The sequence below is a fragment of the Pteropus vampyrus genome, unplaced genomic scaffold (assembly GCF_000151845.1).
Source record: "Pteropus vampyrus isolate Shadow unplaced genomic scaffold, Pvam_2.0 Scaffold81, whole genome shotgun sequence".
In the NCBI taxonomy this organism is placed as follows: Eukaryota; Metazoa; Chordata; class Mammalia; order Chiroptera; family Pteropodidae; genus Pteropus; species Pteropus vampyrus.
In genome coordinates, this window is record NW_011888862.1 from 3,071,415 (window position 1) to 3,088,069 (window position 16,655).

Sequence of the window (16,655 nt, forward strand, 5' to 3'; positions counted from 1 at the left end):
GTGACAAGCTCATTCTGATTCCCAGGTATCAGCTTGAGCTAAAGGATGACTACATCACCAGAGCTAGCAGACTGGCTGAAGAGGAAAGGAAGAATAAAGGTGATTTGGAGGGGGGGCAGGGGGAGGGGGCAGAGATCTGCATTTTTCAGTTCTGATGCGAGTTTTTAGCTTCCTAAATTGGGTCTGTCTATTCTAAAACATACATTCTAAAAATATATGTACCTTGTATTTCGTTACTACAAAATTACATTTTTGGCCTTTTAATTTACAAAATTAAAAAAGTGATCATTGTCTTCTACTACATTTTTGCAAACCTTGTTTAACCTTTTGTATATTCATAAAGGTCACTGATTTATTGGCAAGATTTTATCCAACTTTATTTTTATATACATTTTTTAATGAAAAAAATATGTCAAAAATGATCCTTAGCTTGAAAGGAAGTAGGGTATTAAGAATTTATTTTTCCCATCTCCCCAACCCCTCCCTTTGGCAACCATCTGCTTGTTCTCTATATCTGTGAGTCTGTTTCTGTTTTTTATCTATTTGTTTTGTTTGCTTCGATTCCACATATAAGTTAAATCATAAGATATTTGTCTTTCTCCAATTTATTTCACTGAGCATAATACCCGTTAGGTTCATCTATGTTGTCACAAATGGCAAGATTTCATTCCTTTATATTGCTGAATAAAATATTTCATCGTACATTTGTAGCACGTTTTCTTTATCCATTTATCTGTTGATGGACATCTAGCTTGCTTCCATGCCTTGGCTATTACTAGTAATTCTGCAGTGAACATAAGGGTGCATATATCTTTTAGAATTAGTGGGTTTTTTTTTTTTTTCCGGTTAAATACCCAGAAGTGGAATTGCTGGATCATACGGCAGCTCTATTTTTAAATTTTTGAGGACTCTCCATACTCTTTTCCATTGTGGCCGCACTGATTTACGAGCCCACCAAGAGTGTACGAGGGTTCCCTTTTCTTCACATTGTGACCAGCACTTGTTTTTCGATTTATTGATGATTAGCCCTCCTGCAAGGTGTGAAGTGATATCTCATTGTGATTTTAATTTGCATTTCTCTGATGATCAGTGATATTGAGCGACTTTTCATATGTCCATTGGCCATATGTTTGTTCTCTTTGGAGAAATGTCTATTCGAGTTGCCTGCCTGTTTTTTTTGGCGTTAAGTTGTATGAGTTCTTTATTTATTTTGCATATTAACCCCTTATGTGTATCATTTACGAATGTCTCCTCCCATGCAGTAGGTTGTCTTTTTGTTGATGGTTTCCTTTGCAATGCAAAACTTTTTAGTTTGATGTAGTTGTATTTGTTTTTTCTTTTATTGCCCCTGCCCTGAGAGCCATGTCCAAAAAAATATTTCTAAGAGCCATGCCGGAGAGTTTACTACCTATGTTTTCTTCTAGGAGTTTTATGGTTTCATAGCTCACATTTAAGTCGTTAATCCATTTTGAGTTTATTTTTGTATATTTTTATGTATTTGAATATATTTTGATAAATCTGTGTTTGTCAGGAAGATGGCAGTAGCTTATTGCTATCTAGTAAATATTACTCTTAACCATGAGAGACTTCATTTTTTTACTTACGGAAAATTTTATTTTAACTTCTCTGTCCCCTGTGACCTAGTTCCTTATTTGTTTTACTTATATATTTTTATGCTTCGTGATATTTTCACTTAACATGTAACTTCCTAAACTGTTGTGTGCATTAGCCCAGCATTAGGAAAGTTGGATAATTTTTCAGTCTCCAGATGTTATACATTTCAGTATGTTTCTAGGAATTTGCCTGTGAAAAGAAATTGAACTTTCAGTGGAAATTTCAAAGGAATTCTTGAGAGTAAACCAGGGCTGGGTACTTGATACTGACCAGTAAGGCCACCCGGTGTGTGGCTGCTCCTTTTGACTATCTTGTGGAGAATAATACTTCTTTAGGAATTAGTACCATCATGTATTCAGCAAATTATTTTTCGATGCTATGTCTACATAGCTTTGTTAGATGAAGTGAAAATGACAAAATCGCGATGACAAAATCATAACAGACAAATCTTTGTCTTTAAAGACATTCAGATGTGTTGGCACGAGGGCTCTGAGCAGCAGACGCTGCAACTGGTTGGTGTGTGTAGCAGGAGGAAGTTCACCACATATTTGACCGTTATAACTAACTTCCCATCACCCGTTGGGTAATAGGGCTTATTTCTTGCCCGCTGATTTTCTATTTTAGATTATGAAACAATGGTCATTAGATCTGACATACTGGCCGTAAATTATTAAATGACTTGTATTCACTAGGAAAACATATGACGTTTAATTGGTTGGCTCTTTCAGAGAAAGCTATACATTTGCAAGAGGAGCTCACAGCTGTTAATTTAAAAAAGGAACAACTGATTCATTCTGTAAATCGTGTGAAAGAACTTGAGGTAATTGTTAACCCTATTGTTTTGTGAAATCAGTGTTAGACAATGTATGAAATTTTAGTTTTAGTCATATATAATTTATCATAAGTTATCCTCTTGATGTGTTTGGACTGTATATTATGACTAAGAAGGTGACGGCCGAGCTGAAGTTAATTCAGCAGTTCTGCATTTCCATCTTAGCCTTCTAGGGAGGCATAGAACGAGTATGTGTTTGAGGCCTGGAGTCCTGTCTGAGTCCTGTCTCTCCCTTACTTCTGTATGCCTCCAGCCACGTTCTATGACCTCATGTTCCGTATCCGTAGGTTTTGGAATACTGCCCACATTCCATGGTTGTTGAGGGACATTAGCGAGCTGACTTCTGTGCCTAGCCCCAAGCAGGTGGCCAGTGCTTGTCAGTTTCCGCCTCAGCCTCTGCTCCCTTCCCACCAACAGCAGGTGACGTTCCTCTTGTTATGTTGGGATCTTACAGATGAAAACAAAATGAGATGCGTTTCTCACATGCCAGTGTGACTTTATTTCTGTTCATTCATGTGTTCGCTATCGGAAGGATAGAGCTGGAACTTTAGGTACTTAAAATGTACACTGTATAGAAAATTTATTTTTGTGACTACAGTGAGTTATTTGAGAACTTGTAGGCTTTTCTATCCAAACACGAGGTATGTTATAGCAAGAAAAGGAAAGCACTCTACGGCAGGTTTGTGGTATCTCACCTTTTCACTTTTAAAAATATATATTGCTATAATCTGTGATTGCTATTGGGACTTTAGTGGCATCTGAAAAACGGGGTGATAATCTTAATCAGAAGCGCTTACTCTGTAGGACAAGGTTCTACATAAGTAAAGTTGGGTGAACTTCCCCCAGCCCCAACTCTAGGGCAAAAGATGACTTTCATTGTTGTAGTTTGGGTCTTGTTGTTGTAGAGAACCAGACTTCCGTCAAGTGACCTTAATTCATTCGTACGTAACTCCCAGCTTAAAGCAGCCTGCCAGCTTTTACTTAAGCAGCACCATAAAGCCACTGTTCAAATGTGTTCTACTTTTTCAATTCCAGCTTGAGCTAGAGTCTGTGAAGGCCCAGTCTTTGGCAATAACAAAGCAAAACCACCTGCTGAATGAAAAGATTAAAGAGATGAGTGACTATTCCCTACTAAAAGAAGGGAAACTGGAGCTTCAGGCACAAAATAAATTACTTAAACAACAAATTGAAGAGATTAAAAATGAAAACTTGCATCTCTTAAACCGTATGTCTTTTTTCCTGATTTGCATATTTTCGTAATTCATATTAGTTAAGTGTTTTGAAACTGTGCTTTGTATCTGTAAGGGAGGCATCAGTTGGGAAATTTTTATAAAGTTAAGACTCTCAGTTCGAGGTTACTTCCGTTTTGCTTGATATTGAATAATTAATAGTGTCATTAAGAGGGAATATTTTTAAGCTGTACAAATCTGCCTCTTTGGATGGGACTGGATTCCTGTCGCCCTCTGCAGGTAGGGTTTGGCCGGTGGGGACATCCCCAGGCCCTGGGAATGAGGAGTGAGAGTGAGGTTGAGGTCGATGTTACTACCGCCCTCCCCCGCCCCGCAACCACCACCATCTCCGTGGCCCTGGGCTGGCCCCGCACCCAGCCAGGCAAGGTCCCAGTGCTTGGGAAGTGGCCTCTCCGGGTCTCGGAATTCCTCCCTCCCCGACCCTCTAGGCCCAAGGAGTGGTGACAGCATGGCTCCATTACTAGCCCAGGGAACTGCAGCATACTCTGTGGCTATCCTACATAGGCCGTTCTTTATTAGCGGGTCCTCGAGTGGCCCAAATGGAGGAACTCCATCAGCTTTCTGCCTGGACACCAAGTGCTGCTGACAGGCACAGATCAGAGTGGGCCTCGGGGTGGCCATCAACAGGTTTTGCTGGAGGGTTCCTTTTATGCCTCCTGTGCGTGGTAGAGGACAGAGGTGGGCATTCAAGTTAATTTAAAGATTTGAAAGAATTCTTTTACTCGGAGTAGGACTATGTCGAATAGTAAAGTTTGCATTTACATGTCTTAAATTCTTTTCTGAAATTTGTGAGTCAGGATTGCTCTTAGTCCACTTAATAAAAGTAATATAAAGTTAATTAATTGCATGTGTACAAAGAAAAGAACAATTTAAAATCTCTTTAGCTGCTCTTGTTAAGTGAAGTGCGAGAACTTCAGGTTCATAATGGCCAGGCTTTTTTACCTCCTTAGGCATAGCTCAGCCATCTCCCGAGCTGGCAATTTTGCAGAAAGAATTAAAGAAAGCAGAAAATGCTATCATGATGGAGCGTAAGGAGTTTGAAGCCCAAAAGCAAGCTCTGCACAAACAGCTGCAAACCGAAGTGAGTACTGCTCTTTGCAAGCCACGCGTTAGGCCAGTCACTTTGTAGTTGTCTAAATTTGGCTTATGTCTCTTGAGCGTAAATCAGATTGATCTTAACATCAAAGGCTACCCCTCCCATATGCCAAGGGTATCCTTTCTCATCTGAGAAAATTCTTAAGTGATTATGACTTTATATTTATAATAGTAATAAAACCCAGAGGCCAGCAACCGCACCCAAACGCAAGATTGTCCCGTCCTGATGGTGCCCACTGGTAAAGTGTTACTGAAACCTTACCCCGCAACTTAGAAATATTGACATATTTCTGATATCTGCTTCATACCCTGGAAGCTGTTCTTTGAGATGAGTGAAGGAGGTGGGAAATTTGTTTGAATGTTCTGTTGTTTTCTACAGACCCGTGGATTATGGGTGTAAAGCTACTCATTATTGGCAAAACAGAAAAAGAGAATGAACCCGAAAAGAGAATTGTTTCTTTTGACGTGAGCTGTGATTTCCTTTACATTGGTTTCTTTTCCTTCTCTAAATCTTTTCAGATTGAGCATTCCGCACAGCTGAAGGCCCAGATACTGGATTATGATGCCTCCGTAAAGAGGTTAACTATGCAGGTGGCCGATTTAAAATTGCAACTGAAACAAACTCAGACAGGTCAGACATTTTTAACCTCTAAATATGTGTATGGTGTGTAAAGCTTCTGACGTTGGTGGAAATGTAATGATCATTAATCACTGAATTTTTAGTAATTCTCATAGTAGGGGAACACCATAGACACACGTGTCACCTTAACGGTAAAACTCCCTATCCATTTCTGGAATACCAGCCAGGTTATCTGCTAAAATGACTTGCTTTCACAGGTGCCCTGTGGCTTGAGAGAGCCTCATACCCAAATAGGAAAGGTGTGGTGGTGACACGGAAGTCCCCAAATCCATCCTGGACCTAGGCTTTTTTATATTTTTTTACCCTGATAAGACGACCAGTCGGCTCCTCGCTGTTTTTAACCCTTGACAGACGAGTAAATATAGCGGAGAATCAGGGTGGCCTAGCAAAAAGAACACGGCTACTGCAATGGGAAAACTAATTTTGTCTTCGGACCCCAATTTTGAAGTTAGTTTTTTGACCTTGGGCACGTTTAGCTTCTTTGGACCCCAGTTTCCTCATTCGTAATGGAGATAAGAATAGCTACCGTGCCATGGTGAATGACGACGAAACGAGGTGGGTCCTAGCCCAGTGCCTGGTACTCATCAGACACTCAGGGAATGTTCCTGCTGTCATGTTATTGCAGTCTTCACTGTGGATGCATGATATCTGCCCCTTCCTGCTTCATAAGAAGTGTACCGAAGCTCAGATGCCTTCTCTTGCCGCTTTCAACCCCGAGGACGTTTCTGTGCGTTACCAGTCGAACTAGTTTCTCAGCTTCCTGGTTCTGGGTCTTCCTCAGTTCCCACTTACACTCTTCCCTCCTCAGTCCTTGTTCCTTTCTCCCGCACTGGTTTTATTTTTATCTCTTTATCATTTCTACTCTTTCCTCTTCCTCATTTTCTCTCACCAATTCTGTTTGCCAAACTGCCCATAACCAAAATCATAGTGATCTTGTGTCATGAAAAATAGTTTAATGTAGACAGAACTTTTTCGAACACAAGCGTCGCCCACTGCAAACATCTGTCCTGGAGGCGTTGCAAACGGGCAGCTGTCCCATGTACTGGGTTTGCGTTAGGAAATCCCAGTGTCCCCGTGCCTTGCTTACTCGTGTGACTCAGCCTCAGCCCCCCCACCTGCACTGTGGGAGCAGTGAAAGTCATCACCTCACAGCCTTGTCCGACTGCAGGTCACCCCTTACCTGAAGCTCAGGCCCTGCACTGGGTTTTGCCACAGCCCCTGGTGTCCGGGGCGGCATCCCATAGTGATGAAAGACGATTGATTCACATCAAATGTATGAATATCCACACTGGGTAGAACAAATAAAGGTTATTATATGAGTTCAGGTCAAGTATATCAACCAGATGAGTTCAGGTCTGGTTAGGCTTTGCCACCAAATAAATTACGAGTAAATTTTCAGTTCTCAGAGCTTTTTGGATATCAGGGTTGCGTATAATGGATTGTGAAATAATATCATGGGTTAAGAAAGAAGGCCTGTGAAACTGTGGCTGGTACAGAGGAGCTCTCACTAGATGATAATAAATAAGTATTGGTATCACCGTGGCTTCAGAAACTGTTTAATGTGCAAGTGTGTCCTTATTAATACCTTCTTTAATTTTTCAAAATAATATTCTCAAGTTTATTTCTCTTTTATCTTCCCCTCATTTCTCATACTATTTCCATAACCCACAGCCCTAGAGAATGAAGTGTACCGCAATCCAAAGCAGTCTCTGATCCATCGTTCTGTCCCCGGATTCATGGCGCCTCACGATGGTGACACGAGCGGCGACTTTTTGAAAACTCTCGAAGAGGAAAAGCCGATGGCAGGCAAAGTTACACCAAGGGTCATACATTATCCAAACACAAGCACGGATGGCAGCTCCCCCGATTCCGACCTTGAGTTTGTAGCCAGTACCAAGGCGAGAATGAGAGAGCTAGAGCGAGAGGCCAACCGCTTGGACAAAGCTTTCCAGGATTACCAACGAAGAATGAGTCAGTATCCCGCCACCAGGACCCCACTGGCAGCCAGGAGCCCGCCAGCCCTGCACTTGCTAGGAGCTCTCAAGAGCATCCCTTCGGGTTCCTCCGAAAGGAACATGTTGGCAGAGGATGGGACCGTGTCTGAGCCGCCTGCGGGGGACGTAGCAACAGCGCTAGAGGGCACCATGGCCTCACGGCTGCGCAGAGGCACTTGCCGACGCCCCTCCTCCACGCCCCTGGCAAAGGCCAAACGAGGCCTTGATGACAAAATACATCTGGAAGGTAAGCTGCAGAAAGGGTTGCGGCTGCTTGGCTTGGATAGCCCGGGCCCTCGGACCTCTTGTCTGAGGAAGAGCACAGCATTGGTGTAGGAGGCCATGGGCCGGACTGGCAATGGCATGTTCCAGCGTGTCGCCTGGCACGCACAGGTGTTCAGAGCGTGACTGGCTTTTCTTTTACTGGCGGGCGATTGGTTTTCTACACTTCACTGTTGTCATTGCAGTTTCATTAGGTGCTTGAATTGTTCCTTCTTTGGATCATGTATGCATCATACTCATCTGTTTGCAAGGATGATAGAATTTGTTTTCCAAGTAAGAGCTCCTTAGAAACCACGTTGCTTTTTTCATCCGCGTAACTTGTGATATTCTTGCCCTGTTTCCTTCTGCCCCTTAGGCCTGGGCCGAGCCCACGTGGTGGCTGCCAGCCCTCGCTCTGACAGAACGCCCCGACCTTCGCCTGCCGAGTCTGGCCGCAGCCTTCCGGTCCATTCATTCTCCAGCTCCCTGAAGCAGAAGGCCAGGTAAGTGCCCTGTTCAGGTCGGCTTGGCCCAGGCTGGTTAGCCGCATGGGGTCTCAGCTTGACGTGTGTCAATATGGAATTTGCAATCAGATGGTAAGATGATGTGTGATCTTCTGGAATCATCTGAAGTACCTGGGGAAAAAGTCCTTTTAGCAAATAAGTAATTTCTATTTGTTTGCTAAACTTGATACATAGAATATGTACTGTGATATTAATAAGTGCCTTCATAGTTCCATGAATAGACTCGCTTTATAAAGATAAAAAAAAAACATACAGAAGCTGCAAAAGCAAATAAATTCAGTTTATTTGTAAACTTGAAGCAGTTTCACAATACATTAAAAAGCCATTTTAAAAGATATTTTGGTATTTAAGCATAAACAAATAAAATTTCAATTTGTCTTACTGAAATTCCAAAGCTGTTGTGGCCCTAGGCTATGATTGCTGAAGCAGGGTGGAGCGGATGTGTTGGAAGCTGGGCAGTAGGTCGCCCAGGCTGGGGTTTGAGCCACATATGGGGTCCCCATGGCAAGAGAGTCCGACTCCTTAGTTCTGGGCTCCAGGCTGGGCATCTGCCTGTTGGCTCAGTTCTACCCTACGAAGTTGAAAACCGCTACATGTGCCTATTGTGGTCCTAGAGCATGTAACTTTTTATATTGCACTCTCGTGATAAAGCTGAGACAAGACACACATGCGCTGACTTCGGGTACTCTGATGCACAGGCGGTTTGCAGTATTGCATCCTCAGCTGGCTCCTGCTGATGGCGTGCAGAATTTGTTTTTTTCAAAAATGGTGGTTCTTGATAAAATAAACTCTTAGGAGCAGCGTCGTTCTCTGTGTAGCGGTGGTAGTGCGTGCCTCATCATAAGTTGGCTGTGAGGACTACCAGAGTCAACGTGTATTAATCGCTTAGAGTGAGGCCTGGCATGTGGAGGGCGCCCAGTGCTGTGTAGCTCTTGTTCTCACTAAAGCGTTTTCTCCAGTCACAAAAGGCTTTCCGTCATCCTGTGCCCTTGGGTCTTATGTTATTAGAGCTTCACATTCATGAATTTTATTCTTCTAACCCAGTCTTTATCAAAGGCAAACTGAACTTCAAGACAAAAGTGAATTTTCAAATCCCGACAAGCTGTCTTTTAAGGATAATGAGGAACTTGAATCGTCTTTTGAACGTAAGTTCAAGTATAAGTACCGGTTTTTATAAGTTGAAAATGTAGAAAGCTTAGTTTTGGTGAAACATATCCATTGTTATAAAAAGCAAAGCAGTTATAAATTAATACATGTATGTTCTGTGATAAAACCATAAATACAAATATATTGCCTCTTTTTTATATCACAGAGATTTTCAGGGATGCATTTCAGTTCTGTTTTTTAAAAAATTCAGACTAACCAATAATTTTAAAGTTGGAGATGAGCCCGCAAGCGATCCCTTAATTTATCAAGTTTGGGATTGCCTCAGATTTTACAAAGTTATTTTTTAATTTGTTTCTTTCCCTTTTTTATGGAATATGATGATGCTAAGTTATTTTTCCTTAGAGCGTGCAGATTCTATCCACTGCCCCAGATTTAGAAATGCCCTTCCTAGTGAAAGAACGGAGGGGGAAGTGTACTGGCTTCATTGTCTAGCAAGTGGCATCCAGCCTCTGGCCCGCTTCGGAGTGTTCCAGCAGGGGAGCCTGCTGCTGAGCTATAAAATGGGTGGTCATCTCTGAGGTTCTTTCCAGCTTGGGAAGGCTTTATGTTTGTACAGAACCTATTGCATAGCCTTGTAAGCTTCATCGCCAAGTCTGAAGGTATATTTTAAAACAGTTAAATGACAGGGCTTAGTCAAATTTGCAAATTCTTTGTAACTAACTTTAAGAGCTTTCTCAACTCATTGATATTTAAATAGCATTCAAATGATTATCAGCAAGCCAGGTGAATTTTTGTGTCACTTTCCGAAGCTAATTTGTAAACACTTCTAATTCTCTAAAGTGTAAGAACACTTTGAAAAGCGAATACATTGCCAAGTGTTATGCCGAAAACGCCTTAGAATTAGGAAAGGACTGGCGGGTCGCTGTGGCTGAAACTTAAGTGCTCCACTGGAAGTTAGCCCACACTGCGCTGCACTCCCGTCTCTTGCTGTTGTTAAGGGCTCACAGGACACTTGTTCACACCTTGTATAGATGGAGGGGACCTACCAAAGCCGTTTGAAGTGGATGGCCTCCATCCCGCTGGCGACATGCCTCATCTGGACTCTGCCGCAGCCACTGCTTCCACACCTGTCTCCTGTCACTTCCCAAGTAAGTTTGTCTTGGTTTTAACTAACCGCTGACGTGACGGAATACTGACCATCAGTCTCTGCCCTGGAAATTGTTTCATGTGTTGTCGAAGGACTTTCTGTGAGCCTAAGTTATTCAAAATCTTGGTTGGGGTGTTACTGTTGATGACATTTCTGAAGTAGCTCTCAGTTTGGACATGTAAAGACAGTGCTGAGGAGAAAGCTGTGAAGGAGAGGCTTCTCATTTAGTCTTCCTGGGCGAATTGCCTTAAAAATTTTTTATTTACTTGTCCGAAGTGTGACAGAGCAGTTACATTTTTGCTTAAGATTCTTCTGTGAAAGCCATTCCTTGAGAGCCTTATCATCTTGGGAAATCATAGCATAAAGTCGAAACAATGGTTAATACCCATATACATCTTCAATACGATTGTGAAATGGTAACATTTCTTCTTGTATCTATTTATCTTCATATCTTAAAAAATTAGGGCGTAAAAACTTTTATATTTCGGTCTTCGGAAAAGCTGATAACACTGGAGGAAAACTGGTCATTAGACTTCTCGTGTCTGGCCCACTTTCTCTTTCCTCTTCTCCAGAATACCCACTCCCCTCACCAGTGTGGAGGGACAGGGACAAACACTGTAGGGGGGGAATTTGAGCTTTGTTCCAGCCAGATCCTTTTCCTTGGACCAAAGCAGTTAAGCCTCAAACTTGAAAGGAAATTCCTCAAGTAAAATCACCTCTTGTTTTCCCAACATTTGAGAGGGACTATCATCCCCCAAACCTATGTATGCAAAGCCTGTTATGAGCAGTTTCTTGGATTAAGTCTCTACACTCAGGAATATGAGGAATTACTGAACAAAGACACTTCGAGAGGGTCGACATTGCTGATTCCAGAGTAAATCATTCTAGAAAGCTCTCGGTCAGTGAGACTTGATCAAGAGCCTTCTCTGTGCCGGGCATACAGCAGCGAGCCGAGCCAAGCCCTTGCCTCACAGAGTTTCTAATGGGGGAGTTAGACAATCAGCTAGCCATCACCAAAGACCTCCATTGGGACAGGTACTGAGGAGGGACAGTGGCCACCCGGGAGCAGATCTGGTAGGAAGCCATTTGGCAGAGACCTGAGTATGGAATAAAAACAACATATGGCATGTTATGTACAAAGCACGAGATTAAATCCAGCAACAGAGAAAATGACGCAATCAAGAGACACAGTAAACATGACATGTGTGAGGCTGCTGCTGGAGTAACATGGCATACTGTTTTATAGCAAACTTTTCTTAATAAGTAGGGAGAATAGACTCTAAAATAATGATTAAAAAGTCTAGCATAGTATGTATGTAAACCAGTAGCAGTCATTTATTATCAGGTGTTATGTATCATCCATAATTCCATGTGCTATACTGGCAGCGCAGTGGGCTTGTTTGCACCACATCGCCACAGGCACATGAGTAATGCGTTGTGCTATGGCATTATGACAGGTCCAGCGTCACTAGGCGATAGGAATTTTTCAGCTCCATTATAATCTTATGGGAACACAGTCATATATGTGGTCCGTTGTTGACCGAAATTTTGTTACACAGCGCATGACGGTATACCCTACAACCAAGAAGTAGCCCTTTTTATCTTTTTAAGTTGGCAGTCACACGGCGTTCCTATTCTGAGATTGCAGTTCCATGTGAGAGGGCGATGCCACAGGAGTAACCTTTCTTCCTCCAGCAGGGAGGACAGTGCATTTCTGTCTGTGGAAATGATCAGCGGCCTCCTCTGGTGTTTGAATTTCATGACTAGGATCAAGAGACAGAAAACACTGTGTTGCCTCTGTCTCGTTAGTAAAACTCACTGAGTTTCTGCTGGGGACTTAGAACAGGGCAGAGCCACAGGGTTCAGAGTCCTCTGAGGAAACTGTGAATTTGTCTCTGGAAGAGAGAGGTCAGTATGATCTGTGGGATTGAGATTGAGTTAAACCTGTGAGGCAAAGGGACTTGTGCCGCGAGCTATACGGAACAGACAGACAAAGCCCAGAGGACAGAAGTAGGAGAAACAGACACACATGGTTTTGACAAGGCAGGCACAGAATACTGTGTGGCTATAGTGCCGGATAGGCTAATTGTCACTTTAGGAATAAGGAGGACCTCAGAGAGGAGGTGGCATGGTAGGTAGGGTTTTGTGGGAGAGGTTAGTGGCAAGGAACACATCAAGTTCAGGAGACAGTGAAAGCGAAGGCAGAGAGCAAGGAAGGTCCACCTGTGTTCGGGTACAGTGCGCATGCTGCTACAGAGAAACGTTTCGAATGCAAAAGTTACGGGGATGTAGGAAGTCTGTCCAGAAAGAAAAAGGCACATTGTCGGAGCCTAGATCACAGCAAGTGTGGACTCCGCCGTAGTGGCGACGGGGCACAGCAGATCCTTCTCTTCAGGAAATGACTGATGCCGATGAAGATGGGTGGCTTGAAGGCAGACTGATGTCAGGGAGAGCACTGACTAGGTTATTTCAGCCATCCAGGTAGTTGGTGATCAGGATCCTAATGGCAGCAGGAGGAGGAGTTAAGCTGTAAGCCTGGTGGCTGAGCGAGCATAGTGTAGAGGAGCATGATTAAAGGGACAGACAGGAGTGATAACTCAGGAAGCTGGTTCCTCCATGTGCTGGTGGCAGAGAATCCTTCAGAAACATGGATGTGAGGCTGGGAGAGAGATCAGGACTCCGGAAGATGGTGTGGGGCAGGGGCGACAGCTGGAACCCTGTGAGGGGCCAGCCCGGAGGCGGTGGGGAATGACAGCGAGCTGGCGAGCAGGCGGGTGGTATGTGTGCTACTTTCCTACTGGTCTGAGCAGCAGAGGCTCGAGTGCCTTTGCAGATTCAGGGGAGCGGCTTAGAACTGCTGTGTCAATAAATAGGGCCTAATGGTTAAGTCCGAACCTAAAGGTAGGGGAGGGGTCGTCCCCAAGTGCAGAGGCAGCAGTGCGGGGCCTGCCTGGGGAAGCATGAAGGAGGGAGGAGCCGGGCGAAGAGGAGGGGCAAGTGTGATGTGGAGGGGACGACCGTCGAAGTAGTTGGTGGTGAGGGTGACTACTGTTCATCTCAGTAAAGCAAAGGGATCCCGTGGTGCTAGGAATGGGGCGGGGGGCCGAAGACCTTGACGATGGACCAGCAGCTCAGCAGAGCCCGCTGAGAATCGGGCAGTCTCCCTGAGTCTCGGCAGGGCCCCGTGAACCGGTCCCGCACCTGTTTGAAAAACGTGCTGCAAGCTACTCGCTCTTTATTTTCTGATCCTTTAGGTGTAGATCAGAAGAAACAAATTGGAGAAAAGAGAGAAGAAAAAGTATGGGAGCAGCAGGCGAAAGAACAAAGGCAGAGAGAAGAAAGAAAGCAGAATGAACAAGAAGCTTTAGAAAGGGAACGAAGAGAGCTAGAAAAACTGGATCAAGAAAGGGTAATATATGTACAGCTGACTTCTCTGTCCTAACTTCTCCATGGTGCACCCTTATGAAGTACCTTGCTCTCAGGCACGTGAGTCCTTAGTGTGTCCCAGAGGCTTGGCAGCGGTAGGTCACTTGTAAACAGCCTGCCGTAGGCATTGCGGACCCTCCTTTGCTGAAAGTGCTGGGAAAGGCTGTGCATACGCCTTAGGGGTTTCATAGTAAAGCTGGGCTGTTGCGAGCTCATTTGCATGCGTTGTCGTCTGGTGCTGAAAACACCCGTAAAGGAGGCGGACCGCAAGTTGTAAGTAGGGTTTACAGGTCAGCCAACTGGGACTAGACGGAGCCAGGGGAGGTGACTGCCAGTCCGTGGTGGCTTCCACAGGTTCCCCTGCCCTCCTCCTTCCTAATTCTCCTTGGCCTTCTACGTCCTTATTCTGGTCCCAGCCAGATGCATTATTCTGGCCACTTCACACGCCTGCTGAATCTTACATAAATTAATCTGTGTGGATGTTCCCTGAACTCCTAGTTAATTTGGTTTAAAGCACAGGACACTTCAGGCAAATTAATCCCTTCCTTTGTTGAGTTGACATGTTTGTCCCCTTTTGATGGTAGCAGTGACTCAAAAGAAAAAAAAAAGTTTTCTGGTATGCCGGTTTTACTTAAAGGATCAGAATTATATTACTGGGTGTTTAAAAAATATATTTGTATGTTTCCTATTTTGCTGCCCATCTATTTGACAGCGGATGATCGAAGAGTCCCTGAAGATTGAAATGGAGAAAGAATTAGAAGGAAGTATTCAAGAAATGAAAGACAAATCTGCTCGTGCTGAAAACCCTTTAGAGAAATACATGAAAATCATCCAAGAGGCCCATGACGCAGCAGATAAGGTGCTGAAGCTGTGGACCCGCTGTCTGGGGTAGGGGCTGGCAGGGACGGGGACGGGGATGGGGGGCGAGGGCTTCTGTGGTTTATTAGAAAACTTTGGGACAAGAGTCTGCCTTCTCCATTGGCGACAAAAAGGTAAAAGCAGAGAAAATCCAAAGTTCAAATGGATCCTTCAGTCTTAAATGTATTATACTCTTGACAAAATTTCATCACTTTTGCTTGGGTGAAAAATGGAACAGATTTTGATTTGTCAAAGTTTATAAAGGTTGAGATGTCTCTAATTTTTAAAACAAGAAAGAAATATAATGAAAGCCCTATCAATGAATAATGAATGCATTGGTACTTTTTGAGACATCAGTACTCTTAAGTCTGAAGTGCTATGGGTATTGAGAATGCATACTGGATAGTTTGATGTGTTTGCTAAATTTCATGTTTAAAAGTCACCTCATTTTTGGACTCTTAAATTACATATGTATTTCAAAAATAGTACTTAGAGAGATCAAAGTAGTTAATAAAATTAATACATATCTAATTTCAAAATTCTTTCCCCCTCTTTGTATCAGAGCTCAAAGATTGTCAGAGAAGATTCACAAATGGACACGCTGCCACCTAGTGACAAAGACGAAAGGTATGGTTTCTGCACTGTCTCATTCTTAAGCACAGCATTATCATCATATTGCTGGTTTCCTTGGCCAAGGGGTACATTCAGATATTGGAGTCTGCCTGTAAGAAATTAATGAATCAAAATTACTGATTTCAAAAAAAAATCTATTGCATTTTTTTAAGTCGTGAAATTGCTACAGATACAAATTTTAAGTGAAGGCAGAAACTCCATGGAGAAGGAATGAGAACATTATAAAGGTCTCTGAATAAACTTGACAAGAATTTAACAAAGTTTTAAAATTTTTGTCTTTCTCTAATTTAGTTTCACAGGCCCTTCTCATGAAGAACCAGATGACTCTTGGTAACCATGCATGTGGCCCAGCTTCTTATTCATGTAACTGAAGGCCAATGAGTTCTCTGTAATAAGACAAAATCTCAATAAAGATTGTGTAATCCAGTGTGGTTTTTTTCCATAATTTTATTTGGTACTCTAGTGTATAAACCAAAAATAATCTAGTGAAATGATAGCTCTTCAGAATTTCTCATCCTTAGGCCTTTCATTGCACTAGAATGAGCTGCTGGGTTTTTTTTCTTCCACTTTTGTGTTAAGTTATTTCTTTGAAAATTTATCTTATTGGTCAAATTCCAGGTGTGCATTTTGGAAATTTCATCTGTGTTCCTCTCTAGAGCTACTCTCTAGGGCTACTGCCTGTCAAACAGGAGTCCATCTCCCCTGACATTGTCCTTCTGATTTGTCCCTGAAAATGAAGACATGAGTCTTTCCATTCCAGGCTCTAGAAGTAGTGCAGTGTCACCACTGGTCTTTACTTTTGACATTTTTTTCCTTGAATATCAACAAACTCTCAGATGATGTTAAGAGAAGGTACCATTTACTGAGCACTTACTGTGTGCCAGGTGTAATTTTAAACCTATACCTGTATTATGTCACTGCATACTCATATCAGCCGTGTGACGTTTAGGTATGACCATCCACAGTTTATAGAGTAGGAAACACAGGTCACAGAGGAGTAGTGACTTGACCAAGGTCTTGTGACTGTCAGGATGTGGAGCCAGGACACATACCCAGGTGTCGAGACTAGCACGACCTCTAACCTAGGCTGTTCCAAAGCTGCTCTGGAGAAGGACATCCGGGACTTGGAATGGGTCACCCATTGGATGTCGCTTTCCAAAATGATCTTCAGAAACTACACACCAACCAAATCACGGTAAGTGCACTCGAGTGCAGCGGCAACATAACCTCCACAACGTGAGGGGACCGGTTTGCTCTCGCTCACTGTTCTTCAT

At 43.2% G+C, this 16,655-nt stretch overlaps 1 protein-coding gene across 4 annotated transcripts in view; it reads left to right on the forward strand.

Annotated features, from left to right (window-relative positions):
* OFD1 (OFD1, centriole and centriolar satellite protein) overlaps nucleotides 1-15,808 on the forward strand; it is a 35,353-nt gene extending 19,545 nt beyond the window's left edge. For 2 of the 4 annotated variants that reach the window (XM_023532287.1, XM_011362933.2), the window contains exons 11-23: nucleotides 26-99; nucleotides 2,343-2,434; nucleotides 3,482-3,671; nucleotides 4,647-4,777; nucleotides 5,311-5,422; nucleotides 7,103-7,672; nucleotides 8,063-8,189; nucleotides 9,255-9,355; nucleotides 10,349-10,465; nucleotides 13,719-13,873; nucleotides 14,603-14,778; nucleotides 15,311-15,375; nucleotides 15,673-15,808. In XM_023532287.1, the coding sequence (XP_023388055.1) occupies nucleotides 26-99; nucleotides 2,343-2,434; nucleotides 3,482-3,671; nucleotides 4,647-4,777; nucleotides 5,311-5,422; nucleotides 7,103-7,672; nucleotides 8,063-8,189; nucleotides 9,255-9,355; nucleotides 10,349-10,465; nucleotides 13,719-13,873; nucleotides 14,603-14,778; nucleotides 15,311-15,375; nucleotides 15,673-15,752 (1,990 nt within the window). In that variant the 3' untranslated portion in view covers nucleotides 15,753-15,808. The remainder of the gene's footprint in view (nucleotides 1-25; nucleotides 100-2,342; nucleotides 2,435-3,481; nucleotides 3,672-4,646; nucleotides 4,778-5,310; nucleotides 5,423-7,102; nucleotides 7,673-8,062; nucleotides 8,190-9,254; nucleotides 9,356-10,348; nucleotides 10,466-13,718; nucleotides 13,874-14,602; nucleotides 14,779-15,310; nucleotides 15,376-15,672) is intronic. The other 2 variants (XM_011362934.2, XR_002781045.1) reach the window with 2 other exon arrangements.
* The last annotated feature ends 847 nt before the right edge of the window (nucleotides 15,809-16,655 follow it).